The sequence below is a fragment of the Vollenhovia emeryi genome, unplaced genomic scaffold, assembly GCF_000949405.1.
Source record: "Vollenhovia emeryi isolate VEMERY1.0 unplaced genomic scaffold, V.emery_V1.0 DF939182.1, whole genome shotgun sequence".
Lineage (NCBI taxonomy): Eukaryota > Metazoa > Arthropoda > Insecta > Hymenoptera > Formicidae > Vollenhovia > Vollenhovia emeryi.
Window position 1 is genome coordinate 5,368 of NW_011967184.1, and position 15,259 is coordinate 20,626.

Consider the following 15,259-nt stretch of genomic DNA (forward strand, 5'->3'; position numbering starts at 1 on the left):
AGTCTCAGTCTATGCTGACTCCTAAAGCTGTGCCCCAACCTGTAAAGTCGCAGCCGAAGGATTTAACAGCGACTTTGCTGAAAAACAATCTAGACGAGTTAAATCTGTCTATGTCGAGATCGACTATGTCACAGCCGGATCACTCGGCTACTAAAAATCTATACAAATTCAACGACATCGGCCTAACGCAACCGCAATTTTTAACGTCTCCGACGCAAACAATATCGAATAGACCAATGAATTGGAATTCCAATGGAATGAGCACACCCATGAACTGGAACTCGCCGCAATCCACTTTCATGTGGAACTCTATCACTCCCCAGAATAATGTAAATTTTACGTCACAACCGGAGGTTAAACCGAACTTAAACTTTTCTGGGACCTTGCAGCCGCTTATGTCGCCCACCAATACGCAAACCAATGCAAACAAACCTAATTCATCCACGCAAGATATCATGGATTTGCTTAGTTAATAGGTTTAAACATTTTTTTAATTAGCAATAAAAGAAACAACCACATTGTTGGAGAGTGATATGAAAACGTTACATCGATTGTAACACGTATTCTCTCGTCTAGTGTGATTGTTTGGTAGCATTATCGAAGATGATAGTCACCGTTATATATCATAAGGAATATATCGTAAAAGAGAAATAAATCATCTTTTATATCAGCCCGAGCAATCAAAGGTTGCAGTACTAGACCAATATTAAGTAATTCTATTGCATATTTTATATCGAGGCTGTTCGAATAGAATAATTGCAGATTTTAATGAATCGTGGAGAACAAAAGTAATCATTGAAGAAAAGCATGTCCACTTAGCATAGAATTAATATGCTTATATAACGTTCTCGAAGGTGGAGCAGTCGTCTTCGCAATACTGTTTTGTCTCCAGCACTTAAGACATACGGTCGGAATTTATACGGTCTTGTATAAAACTTATACATATATTCCGTCTACAGTTCTTATTTTAATAATGTTGTCGATAGCTAAAAAAAAGTCTATATGTGTTAACTCTTCTTTGAATCCTTCGTTGGTTCTATCGTATACCTCCTGTTTTAATATTTATGAACCATAAATTAAATAGATATATTTATGAAGCTGTTCAGAGTCGACAAATAGAATGATCTTCCAGATAACAAAACCGTACGCTAAGTATGAAACTAATAAGTTACTACGAACGCTGAAAAGTAGTAGTAACTTTGAATGTGATAATAAGGTGGAAGTCACAGTCTTTTATACAACATACGCATGTTTTTATCGTGATTTAATTCGCCATACTCCCTCACGCTATGTACATATAACGTGCCCGCAGGATAAGGAAAACTTTAATGTAAGAATTATTTAATAAAGGCATTGCTCACTTAAATGATCCAGAATTGTGGACCGCCGTTTCCATTCCATATTTCGCAATTTGTATCAACGGATCGTATGTATATATAAATCTGTAAACTGTAATAACACGGCTGTCGTCTGCTAGCATTTACTTTTCTTGTAATATATTGTTGTACTGTCAAGCTCTGCAGAAACAAAGTTTATTTTATAATATATTTCTGTATGAAATGGTCACAAGCGTATATGTTACAAATTGCCGAAATAACGTATTAATTTTATGATGTGCGAAATTTTGTGTATGTGCAGTTGCTACATAAATCTCTACGTAAGTTACTACGTAAATCTCTTTGCTCGTATATGCAATTGTTGTTTCGAAACAAGTGTGTTTGTATAAAGTTACGAAAAGAGAAAAAATATAAACTGTACGTACTCGTTTGTAATACCACTCCGGATCTGTTTGTTGTTTATTTTGTTGTTGTGTATGATTGTTAATAATTGCTGTTTGAGTCTAATAAAACTGCTTGAAATGTTGCTGCTTAAAAAACGCTTAAAGTATTTCACAACTTATAACTGCATTTCCCTCTCATCTCCAGTATATTAATTATAATTAATAAATAATACATTAATATTAATAATTATTAGTTACATGCAGAAATGCGTTTCTAATGAAAACTCGATTTTATAATTATTATTTAGTAGTTGAACTTCTTGCATAAAAATCAAAAGGTCTTGTCAGTTTCTGCATAATTGCCTTATATGTTAATTAATAATTTGATATCGTATTTTTGCCATATGAAAAAGAAATAACGCAGTAATCATTAAAATCTCTTTGAATTGTCCTCTCGTCTCATACTTTTTTTATCTGTGCAATTGACTGCGAGTATGCGGTGGGAGACGCTGATCTATAACCGAAAAACAAGGGTTCGCGTTGAAAAGGGACATTCACCCCGTAGTTGTCGTTCGTCATAAAGAACCAGCGATTCCTTTGTTCTCGGAACACCGCGCAATTAGGTTTCGTAGACGCCGATAGCCGTGCGTGTGCAGCGGTGGAGAAATGCTGGAAGTATCGATTATTCAAGCTGTACTATCGTCGACGCGCCGCGAGAGGTGCAAGAAGAAGTGCCGGGATGAAGAGAACGCCACCCCGACGTCGAACAGACAGACAATAAGTAGGAGAGAATCGAGGCAGAGAGAGAGAGAGAGAGAGAGAGAAAAAAAAGGAAGGTTCCTAAATAAAGGCTGCACTCGTTAATTGGCTGAGTATGCCTCCCTGCAACAACCCTCTGGTTCTCTTTCGACTTGCAGCCACGAAGGGCTGCGCAGAAGTGGCTCGCACCCCGGGAAGTTAAGCACTCAAACCCTCGTTTGTTTGAACATTACTCGCGATAATTACTTGTGTCTCGTTATCCAATGATTTATTAAGGATTAAGAAATATAGGGATTCCGCAAAAATATTCTCTTACGTGCTACTACGTCCCTCTTCAATTCTATATTTATTTACAAAAAGAAAACCGGATATTTCCAATGTATTGTTTGGAAAAACGAAATGGAAGGAACGACTATACAGAAAAAATATATACTGAGAAGAAAGAAAATTGTGAAATTTTAATGACTAACTAAATTTTAATGTGTTAACAAACTTTTCTCTCTTTAGATAATTTATTTAGAAAAATCTGGAAATATTAATTTATTAATTAAATGTAGTAGAAATTATGCAGATACCGAAAATGATAAAACTTTGTAAAAATATTCTCTTCTTTTTCAAAATATAAGTGACAGTTCCTTGTATATTTAACATATCATTGAAAATGCACAGACGAATAAAATTGATATATGTCCATATTACACGAGGTACTTAAATATCTTCTATAAAAATGTTGCAAATAACATTAATAAAATTAATTTGTAAGTATAGGATACTGAGGCTAATTTTGTAGATTTATGCATTAGAATGCATTGTTTACCAAAGACTGAAAAATATAATTAAAATTGTCCAATCTAATTCAAACGACTCAATCAATGCTCGACAATATTATATACTAAAATTTATACAAAATAATATTTCATTATGCACGCGCATATACAATAAATGTACATGCATATATTCATGACGTAACTATATATCGCGCTAACTTCTAGACTTCAGAGAATACCCCTAATATCATTAGAGGGGATAAAAGAAGATGTATACGTCTCATATCTACATTTAATGTACAAATTATTCCTTCTTCCCCTCTCGAAACCTCGTATCACATTGGCCTCCCAGCATCACCAACGCTACCCTTCGCTTCCTCAGCGCCGATATTGCTCCAAACCACTCCCGGCTTTAGCGCCTTCGCAATCGTCGCACCTCAGGATATCGAGTCGCTACCCTCCCTCCCCCCTTGGCGAAATCGGCCTTGCGTTCCCGGCTCCGAAAACACGCAACGTGCCGTGTATAGATCGGGCATTCATTCATAGAAGCCAACCTTCTGTCATAATGCTCACCCCTAAGGCGCACCCCGTCGAACGATGAACGGGGGTGCAAGCGGGGGCGGCGGCAACGGCGGCGGCGGCGGCGACGGCGGCCGCAGTGGCGGTGGCGGCGGATTCGACCCCATCCGACACAGGGAAAGAGGGGTGGCCGGCGACCCCGGCTTTAGTCGCGATGTGCGCGTCGCCCCATCGCAGTTGCTCCCCGTTTCGCATTTCCGTCGCCGACGAGCAAAAATCTCGCGCCGCTCGCGCGTCGTAAATCTCTCGCCGACCTTGCGGAATAATTCAGAACGAGGGGGTGGTAGTGATACCTGAAACAATTGGACCGCGGACCGTCGCGAGGGAAAATAAGTCGTCTGATTTCTCAACTTCGGCTCCCGTCTATTCCGGTGCTCTAATCTTCGCGGGTGTGCAGCATCGCGGTGCGACGGCAATTCTAAGGAGACGACCGAGGGAACACGAGAAGGAGCTCTATTTCTCCCTGTATCAACTTGAAAATACCCGTCGCAGCTATGGACGTCGCAGACTTACTTTTAAAGATTTAATAAACAAACAGAAAGCACAAGTTTCTCCTCGTTCGCTAAAGAAAAAGGGACCGAGGGAAGAAGAGGCGAAGTAAGAATAGTGTCGGTTTCTTAGCGTCCCTCTCGTAAACATCGTCGGCATTCTCCCTCGACGGGAGGGTAATTTCGTGCCCGTCGGAGGGTCGACCCTCGGGGATGCGCGCGAGGGTGTTTGTGCGGCGTGGATAGGCGAGCCGGCAATTTCGCGTGTGGCTCTCGATATCGATTCCAGGAGGCCGCCGCCACCGTCGGAGTAATCGCGCACCCCCTTCGTCGTCCTTCGGCCGGCAAAATGCCCGCTCGTTGACATCGTCGTCGATACGCGGAGGGGGATCAATGAGAGGCAAGATCGATCAATCGGGTCGGAGAACCGACGATCGAACTCACCTACATCGTCCTGCCCGGTGCGGAAGAAGCCTATACCGATCTGCGATCCGCGATTAAGGGGAAGATGCGGACCGTGTCGGGATAGAAGCATTGCGTAAGCGAAGCACGTTGACTTTTAAATAACATAAATATTGGAAAGACATCGTGAACATGTGTTTCGAACATTTTCTATTTTAAATTCCAAGATCTATTGCGCACATTTGAGACATTTCGAAACATCGCGTATCCTTCATGTTGCTTTTAGAAAATGTTCAAGAATGTTTGATAACAACTGATAATTGAAGATCAATCAAGAATAAGTTCAAGAGGATTAGTAAAGATAATTTAGATAAATGTATTTAATGGATGAATTTGACTTTCGGTAGAAAATACTTCAAGTACAGAAACTTAAGAGCGATTGCTTGGTGGCATCGTTGAATAACTTTGTAATCATATTTTCCTTTTGTATTGAAAATACAAATTAGACTTTAATTTGAGAAAAACACTAAAGATGTGAAGTACTTAACAGAAAAATATTAGTTTCGTAATTATTTAACAAACATTTTTAAGGCTTGATACAAGACTGAGATTGAGCTCAATTATTCAGCAATTTTCTGCCGATTCACCGAAGTGTCTTTGAAATATTACTCCCCTCCAGAAGAAACCTTATTTTACACCATAAATTGTCGATGCGTCTTGTGCATGTTTCGCGACTGTTACTGCGAGAGTGCTCAACGTTGCCCTATCGTCGCGCCTCCGGCGAAGGGGCGATGTTTATCTGCGATATATCAATGTTAATCACCACTACGCGTGTTCGCTGCGATAAGCAATGCTGTATCTGTCTGTGTATGGGGTCGGCATTCCCTTTTGTACTCCAGCAGCAACGAACTCATTATTCCAATTGCATAATCGATCCAAATACGACTTTCTACGCCATTCCGACACGTGGACTGCCCACATTGGGCATCACCTATGCCATCCTCACATATGCCATTATAAGTACTTTTTTTTGCCAGTTCTTGCGAGTATCAACTTTTCTTTATCAATCAAGTACTACGTGATAAGGGAACTTTCATTCCCTTCTTCTCCCTTCCGCAGAGGAGAGAGCAGAAACTATAAAAATGTTACTGATACGCACAAGTAATCCTTTCTTCGTTATAGATTTGGATTTCTAATTTCCTTGCTTTAATAACACCGTTTTAATTGTAAACACAATATATATAAATCAATCTTTCTACAATAATATATTCTAAATTAAACTCTAATTTTATTATATGCCATATTTTTTGCAGTTTCTCGAACGAGATATTTTAACAGAAAAACCATTCACGCTTGGATCACATTTCCTCGTAAATTAACAGGGGAACGCGGATAGTGAGAAATCCGGATTTTAACGAGCACATTTATGGAAGGGTCCACCATCCATCCATTTTTGTTTCGCGTGAAAAGAATCCTCAGGGGGTTCGAGACACCCCGTGGAGACCAGTCAGGTCTTTCACAGATATGCGCAAATATTTTGTGGACATAGGCGATATCGGAAAACGATTTAGACGGACGGAGATCGCACGTTTCGCAGTACGGTTAGTTTTATAGTTAACTAGTTGATGTGGAATATAAAATTAATGAACAAAAACGCTTTCAAAATTATTACTACCTTTTAGCTATCAATGTTAAATAATTAATTACTGTCATCAAAATAAACTTATGAAAAACAAACTTTCTCTCTTTTTAAGTTATGTTCATGTAAGATACTAACTGTAATAAAAATTAGTTAAAAAAGCATTCAATGTCAAAAAATTTATACCAAAGATCTATCGCAGATTATAAGAAAATTTTGGTTTTACTTATTTATTACATTTGAAATGCGCGATTAAAATAAAACTCTACGTTAAATTTATCATTCATTAGGTTTGTAAATGTTAATTGCACTATCTCACTACTAGCCTTGCGAATATCGTGTTAGCACGAAATACCGTACTCCTTAATACGGTCGGCGGCGTACACAGACGCGTACATACATGCGTTTTCTGAAACGGTGCACGCTATGGGGACGCGGCCGATCGATACGGACGGAAAAGGACGATGCCCGATTTCGATTTCCCTCCGAGAAGCGGGGTTGCCCTAAGGGTGCAACACGTGCAATTATACGCGGCTGAAGATTTTCAGAATCGGAGCGGGGGTGCAAAACGCACGCGCGCCGCCCGGTGTCTTTGATCGTTGGACCAAAGTAAAATTATGCTGCTACCGACATTAACTTATTTGCATCCGAGAAACGAGTAAATCGACGATGTGTCGTGAATTAATATTGTATGTCGATCGCGAAAATGTGATGCTGGCGATTAGGATTAGATGGATACAGCAAGAGTATACGCCGTAAAATGATAAACTCCCAACTTTTTAATTGCTAAGGTGTATTTTATATTAAATTGAATCTTAATTTCTTGATCAAAATTAAAATCAAAGTTAATACGTCAAATTTCTGTTTAGAAGGTAATTTAATAAACAGATTTATTTTCCATGCTCGCAATCATATCGTACTCAAAAATTAAAATGATATTATTCAAGCAAAAAAATTTTTAATTAATATCTACGAGAAGAGCATTGCGTTATCAGTAATGTAATTAGCTTTTTATAAATTCTCTTTTCTTAAACGTATGAAAGAGTAGAAATATTTCATTTTTCCGTGTAAAAATTGATTTGCAAATGGGGAAATTATAATGAGATGGAAATATCAAAAGCAAAATTAAAAGCGCTGTCAAATTATATATGAAGTGTCTCAATATTTAATTTAAATGCAGCTGCAATTTTTTGGAGCACACTATGCCTGAATTGCATGTTCGATAGTTATCATCGGGGTTAAAAATATTTCAGGACCTTTATAGGGACGTTTATTATGCCGACGTAATCTGGGTTACTCTGGTTTACTTTCCTTGAACGCAATTTAGTATGCGCTACTTTGCTCCAACTTATTTCGCATCGGTAAACGTTAGTCGAATTTATTCGATATGACGGCCGAACTTAATGCGCTTTTTATTGTTCTTGACAGAATAGAGACGCAGATTTGTTATATTTTCCGGGGCACCGAAATATCTCGGTTAGGCCCTGGCGGTCATCAATGAAGAGCCGGACATGAATTGGACATCCGGACGGTCATCATTGGGATTATTAATCATCCTCCTGCTGAGATGTGGTATTAACACAAATTTTAATTTCTTCCGTAAATGTATAGGAAATAAAACATTATACTTAAAAAAACACCGTACACATAATATCGTTCCATAATAATGAGTGACACAATTGAATTAAATAATGGCTCTGTATTAGGTTAGCACTTAAAAATTTTTATTATTAAAAGGCTAATTTACCTATTTTTATTAATCTCTGATCGCAAACAATATTGAATTCACATCTCTTCAATCAAGTTATTAATTTATTTAAATTAATTATTTAATAATATATTTAATTATTTAAATTAATTAATCCCAGAAATGATTCGTCGAATCGATGTCAATCCGACTGATGTCCAATGCCGATTGATTTCTTTGTCATCTTTGAACTTATGATAATTGTTTTTACATACATAGCGTTATACATAATTGAGAAGGAAGAATATTATTGTCGCCAGTAATTGATTAACAACAGGAAGAAAAATTATTTGACGACTTTAAACTGGCTAAGTGGTTTAATAACTGAGCAATTGTTTCTGTGAGCTTTCTATTGTCTTTCAGTTAACTCTACATCGAATTATTTTCAAAATTCGAAAGCACAATACATATATTATATATTTATGTATTCGCTGTGTTAGCCAAAGCTAGATTTAACAAAACTACAATTGCGATAAGATCAAAGATGAAAGAAACATTAATCGGTATTCGACATCGACCATTTGTCGACGCAACGACTAATCATTTCTGACTGGGATGGATATAATTATTGACTATAATAACGTCTCTATTTGAAAGAAATATTCAACTTTGCGCAACTTTAGACATTTGTGTTTACTGGTTTTAGGTATCACAAGATCGATGACAGACGCGAAGGAGCCGATACTATTAAAAGTCGTCGCTCCTGCGTCCCACACGGCTTTGTCCGGCGACGTGGCCGTTTTTATCCTGGACTCGGAAACAGAATCTTCTATGATATCCGCAAGTACTATGTCCACCAACGGCACAAACGGTATAAAGAAAGACGGGAAAGAAAAAGTCGATACGAGGGGAGATGGAGTTAGCGCGGGTCACGAACCGCTCGTGCTTAGGTATGTGAAAAAAATCGTAAAACTTAACGAACACGCACGGCGCCGCGGCACCTTGAAATATTCAACTGTTTGCGTGCACCCCGAAATAAGCGAATATTGAAGTGAACCAGACGACATTAAACCGTATTCATAATTAATGGCGTCTGCAAAACAATTTTTATAAATATTTCCCTCGGGTATAAATAAATGGCTAAAGCAAATAGACGATAATAAACTGCTATTTATGTTTCTTCTTCGAATTTCGAGAGGCAGACGAATATTGCTACGATATCATAAGTGATTTTGTATTTATACAGGGTGTTTCGGGAGGAAAAGTCAATATTCTGGGAGGTGATAGTATCGGTCATTTTAAGCAAAAATGTTCATATGAATACATGTCCCAGTCCCCACTGTTCCCAAGATAGAGCTACTTGAATGTCTTCACTTTTCTCCTGTACACTTCACTCTTTATCCAACCCCATAAACAAAAATCGAATGGGGTTAGGTCTAGAGATCCTGGTGGCAAAATAATGGCATTGCCACGACCCATCCACCGATTAGGGAAAGTGACGTTGAGATGTTGCGTCACAAATCGGGTATAATGGGGAGAAGCTCCGTCATGCTGAAAGTACACAACACGCCGTGTAGAGCCAGAGGAACGTCTTCTAGTTGTTCTGGTAATGCATTTAGCAGAAATTCTACGTAATTTTGTCCTGTCGCACGATCTTCTAAAACAACGGTATTTGCAAAGTAATTTTGCAACTGTATACTTAAACAGCTCTATCTCGGAAACAGTGGGGAATGGGACATATATTCATACGAATAAGTTTGCTCAAAATGACCGGTACTATCACCTCCCGGAATATTGACCTTTCCTCCTGGAACACCCCGTTTACGTCGTATCCTAAATTCGCGCGTGAATTTCAGAGTACTGTACGTCGATGGCCTCACGTCGGAATTGATCGGTGATTTCCCCCTGGACACTTTGCCGCATAAGGGTGAGAATATTTCTGTGATAATACCTTGTGGTGTCTTCTCGCGCGGCGGAATTTACACACTACGACTTCAGTACAAGTTCTCAACCGTGGCTGCCAGACACAACACTGCCATTGCTGGGCTGCCCGAAATTGAGGTGGGCATACTATTTCCACTATTACGTAATCACGTTATATCATATCAGGTACATTAATTAATTTTAATATGCACAACTTGAGTAACGGTTTATGATAGCCGTCAATCTATGTTATGTCTTTGAAATTATTGGCAGTTTCTAGCTGCCATTCTATAAAACTTTTCTCCAGCAGAAATTAAGGAAATTAATAATACGAATCAAGATAAGATTCTCGACAGGTCGATAAATTGTACGTTTATCGCACATGAAAATTAAAATCCATTTTCTTTTTTCGAAATCTGACTTTATGCATTTTTTCACGGGGACACGAAAGAATCGTGAAAGAACCTTAACAAACGTCGTATTTATAACATCAATCGAGTCTTGTTTGAACAAGCGTTGTCTAACTGCGTTTAGTAAAGGTATTGGTGTAATTGAAGAATTACGAAGTAGAACACTAAAGTATGTAATTAATAAAATTAAGCAAACGTGATAGCTTTTAGTATAATCAATCTCAGCAGTTTTTGAGCAGGGCAAAGGTTGATTGTTTTTGATCCTCTCACGAAGTGGCTCGTTCAGCATATTATCGAACAGTAGACGAATGTTACCTCTTCAAGTCGTTGTGGATTTTGAAGCAGTGATGACCTATATTTAGAAAGAAAAGAAAAAAGAGAAGGGAAGGGTCGTATACAGACCATACGCTTTTCAGAAGAGTGTCTTTTAAACAATCACTTAGAAATACGAGCGTCTATCAGACAACCAAGCTTTTCGTATTCCCTTTACAGACAACCGACTTTCGTGTGTCCTTTTACAGACAACCAACTTTCGTGCGTCTTTACAGACAACCAACCTTCGTACGTCGTTAAGGCAACCAAAACTTCGTGTGTCTTTACAGACAACCAACTTTCGTGTGTCCTTTTACAGACAACCAACTTTCGTGCGTCTTTACAGACAACCTTCGTACGTCGTTAAAGACAACCAAAACTTCGTGTCTTTACAGACAACCGAAAACTTCGTGCGTCTTTACAGACAGCCAAAACTTCGTGCGTCTTTAAACAACCAAACCTTCATAATTCTTTATATAGTCAACAATGTGATCTTATAAAGTCCACCAACCTTCGTATTATGTCGAAAGTACCTTGATTTTTTATGTAGCTGACCTGACACAATCTTCTTATCGTTCGTCACGAACTATCCCACGGATGATTTATCGTGATATCGAAAGATAACCAGAAGGAAGGTTTTTCAAAAAATGGGTACCGAAACCTTAATAATCACCACTTTTTAATCACCATCGTAACTGAAAAATCTCGCATTACACATAACTCGTCCTACGTATCAAAGATTATCGATTAAATAATAAAAAGAACTGTCGCTACGGAAGAAACAAAACATTAAAGGGCGCTCTCACTTCCGACGATGAGAGTGTCGCTAGTCTTTTACTGTGCCCGTGTCCTTAAAAATTTCTGTATCCTCAACAAACTGAAATGCAAAACTTATCTAGATGAGCAGTGCCTTAGACGTAAAATGGCCAACCCCTTCCCTGCTTTTGGAATCCCAACACTTCGGTACATATCCCAGCCAGCCGGTAATAGCTACGATAAAGTACAGTGGAATTTCGTGTGTACCTGCCAACGGTGTTCCGGTGGCGGCTTATATTTTGCAACTAATATATTGCGGCACCACCGCGGCCGCCTGCGATCCACAGAACAACGGTCGCATGCAAGTAAGCGCTATGTTTTAATAAAGGGAGTGTCATAAAACGCGCAGGAGCGTCACGAAATTCAATCCCTCACGTTCCTCAAACTGCCACAGGTGCTCTATTACGAGGAAATAAATGGCTTCACCTCGCCGAAGATTGTCAAATTGAAATGCGAATTTTTCGGACTGGCCGGAAATTATGCGCTCAGATTGAAGGCCTCGGACGTCAACCCATCCGCGCCGACGACCAGCGCGTACATTAAGGTAATTAAATTGTTCAATTTAAATAATTGCAGCACGGCTGCGGAAGGTAATAATTAAAGAGATAATTTCTAGGGCATAGAAGGATTGATATCGCCACGCGTAATATACGTTTAATTATTTTATATAAAAATTAATTTATATGTGCGCCGATTGCACATTCTGTTCCACTCGCAGGTGGAGTGGTCCGACGAGTTTAGCTTCAACGTCCACGCGAGATCGATCTACCCGTGCGAGGGATCGGCGGGCATATCGGTCCTCTTCCAGTACCCCGCGTGCCGTCTTCAGGGCGATCGCGTGCGCGTCTACGGCCGCGTTCGAGCGGAAGTGAGCTCCCTTGCACCGCCGTCCGCCCTGCACTACGTGGCGGAACTGAAGGCGGCGCCGGGCAAGCACTCGCTGAACTTCGACTGCGATATCTTCACCGAGAAGTACATCGAGTACTGCTTCGTCTACGTGAGCCAGGCGATCACCGGCGCGATGGCGGAGGTGAAGCTCGCGTGTGTACCGACCTTCCCGCTTCTGGGTGAGTGACATGCAAACGCTTAACAGCCGGGCACCACCAACCCCGACAGATTTACCGCCTCGTAATTCACCTCGAGAGATCGCGCGCTGCACGTAGATTTTATCCTCTTAACGAGCCCCGCGATTGCTCACCGTTTGATCTAGGTCAAAATAAAAGACGCGCGCGATTGTTTTCCGTGAAACAAAACTGGAGTATAAATTAATTCAGCTCACGACTATGTTATTAACGATGTTACCTGCACTTTATTACAATATATCTACTCTGAACCGAGTTTTAATTTAAATCGTTCTTCGATTCTATTCACCACACACTTGTGCGAGAATAAATCGCGCGTTTATTTCTATTTTCTGTAAATACGATAAGCTAATTCTCATAAAGTAGATTGAAACAAACGTTTCAAGATTTAATCGTATGATTTTAAGGAACTAAATCTCCCGACTGACATCGAAGATTAAGGGACTGCGAAAAGGCGTGTCTCGCGGAATTTTCAATTTCTTTAAGCAATTTTGAACTGTAACAAAACGCTCGACTTTCCCATACGAATTCTCCCCCTTCTCATATCAATTATTAACGCAGAAAACGACGCGGCCGGTTGGGGCCCTTGGAGCGCGTGGAGCCCTTGCAGCAGCTCCTGCGTAGGCGGCGTTCGTAATCGATATCGATTTTGCGACACGCCACCCCCGAAATACGGGGCGAAATTCTGTCAGGTGAGTCTTAATCGAGCCGCGACGGCGCGAGATGCGCGGCGATCGGATCAAATCGGTGACGCGTTTGCTCGTATTATGAAACAGGGAAGTGCGGTCGAGACGGAATCCTGCGGCGGCACCGGCAGGATCGATTTCCAGGAGGCGTGGAACACCGAGGGCTGGGAGTGCCGGCACGGAACGACATTAGCGGCCGCGAGACCGGAAGTTACGGCTCAGATCGGGGTGCAGTGTCGGTGTGGTTGCATTATCAATTTCGGGAATAAAACCTTGAATAAGATACTGGCGGCGAACACCCAGGCCTGCCCAGGTCGTTCCTTCTGGCTGCTGCAGGTAAAACCCGCATGTTGCATTGTCTTAAGCGCAACTTAGGGCCTGAGCAGAATGGCTGTCTTGTACTCTGAAGACAATGTTTTATGTTTTATATCTTTGTCTTAAAGTGACGCACAATAACTTGTGACTTAAGAATATAAGACAGCCCATTCTGCTCAGGCCATAATGCGCAATAATTGTCTTGTGTCACTCAAGCCACTTATTGTTAGACCTACTTAGAACCACTTAGGTCTACAATAAGTTGTTAGTCGTCAGTCACAAGTCCCAACTTATGTTGATCCTTTTCCTGTCTGGGTGGAAGAAAAAGGACCGACGTATAGTTCTGACTTCTGACTAAGGACTAAACAACTCATTGTAGACCGGGCCTTACAGTTATTGCGCGATACTTCAAGACGAAGACTTGAAACATTGCCTTAAGACAGCCATTCTGCTCAGGCTCTTAAATAACCCGCTCAGTGAAAATTAGTACTTTAGTGTTCTTTACTCTTTGAAGGCACTTAACAATCGATTCCAATTTCCGTAGGCAAAATCGGATTACGTAGTCCGACTGCATTTGGATCAAACGCAGTTTCCCTGCCCGGGGCAATACTTTCGCGCCCGCGACGGCGATTCGCTCAGCGCGGAGCTCTTGACGGATATCGCGTTTGACAAGGGTGCACCCGTGACGGGGACGATATTCTCCTCGGGTCAAAGCTTGCTGCTCGAGTTCTTTAGCGACGAGCACACTGCCTCGGGGGATTCTTGCGTGGGTGGCTTCTTGGGACACGCGAGCACGTTTCGTAAGCGTTACAACTTATCATGTGTTGCGCACAATAAAATTAAGTCTAATATCAATATCTATTGAACACGTATGTAGTAAAAGTTAGTATTAAGAGCATTGAATTTTATCAGTTACAAATCGTTGTGCACCTCCACTTTCGTTTCCGTATAAACTGTGTTCGATACAATTTACGTGATTGATACTTTCAGAAAAACTATACGCTAACAAGACGTCAGCCTCGCTCCCTTCGGAAACAAATTCCACCCTCGCTGTTGAGCAATGGATCTTCTGGGGACCCGCGCACCTGGCAACAGCATCCCTTTTGATACTCATATTCTTTGTATCTATTTTTCTAGTACTGCAATTTGCACTGAAATATAGGAAGTACCATATCGCGGAGGACTTGGATACTTTGAGCGAACACTCCGGTGAGTGTCCAATATAATTTCGGGTAACAAGAATATTCTTCAATGTCGCCAGCAGTAATTAACAACTTCAGTGTTTTCTTGACCATATCCGGCATTTTTAATAGTACAGGATATTTATTGCGAAAGATATTATCTCAGTCAGGATTTGAACCTGGACTATCCTACTCTATCCCTACATGCCTCAGTGGTGGAATTGGTGAGACGCCCGCCTAGAGAGTAGGGAAGTCCAGGCTCAAACCCTGGCCGGGGCAACATCTCCCCCCCCCCCGTAATAAATCCTCTGCATTATTAAAAATGCCAGACATGGTCAAGAAAACACCGAAGTTGATAATTTGGGGTATTCGAGGATTATTAAAAATTTAATATCGACAGCAACCGCTAATCGTGTAGAACAGAATTAATGAATACGAAAACAATTGCATCGTGTATCAAGTAAGAATGAATTAGAAAATGAAAACGTTAAAA

General features: G+C 40.4%; 1 protein-coding gene and 1 pseudogene across 3 annotated transcripts in view; both read left to right on the forward strand.

Annotated features, from left to right (window-relative positions):
- LOC105562936 overlaps window positions 1–1,876 on the forward strand; it is a 5,934-nt pseudogene extending 4,058 nt beyond the window's left edge.
- A 2,102-nt stretch (window positions 1,877–3,978) lies between these two features.
- LOC105562883 overlaps window positions 3,979–15,259 on the forward strand; it is a 14,397-nt gene continuing 3,116 nt past the window's right edge. For 2 of the 3 annotated variants that reach the window (XM_012014028.1, XM_012014030.1), the window contains exons 1-11: window positions 3,979–4,851; window positions 7,783–7,926; window positions 8,748–8,991; window positions 9,898–10,102; window positions 11,586–11,807; window positions 11,897–12,046; window positions 12,221–12,569; window positions 13,146–13,276; window positions 13,361–13,606; window positions 14,130–14,385; window positions 14,576–14,794. In XM_012014028.1, coding sequence (XP_011869418.1) covers window positions 7,866–7,926; window positions 8,748–8,991; window positions 9,898–10,102; window positions 11,586–11,807; window positions 11,897–12,046; window positions 12,221–12,569; window positions 13,146–13,276; window positions 13,361–13,606; window positions 14,130–14,385; window positions 14,576–14,794 — 2,083 coding nt within the window. In that variant the 5' untranslated portion in view covers window positions 3,979–4,851; window positions 7,783–7,865. The remainder of the gene's footprint in view (window positions 4,852–7,782; window positions 7,927–8,747; window positions 8,992–9,897; window positions 10,103–11,585; window positions 11,808–11,896; window positions 12,047–12,220; window positions 12,570–13,145; window positions 13,277–13,360; window positions 13,607–14,129; window positions 14,386–14,575; window positions 14,795–15,259) is intronic. The other variant, XM_012014029.1, reaches the window with a different exon arrangement.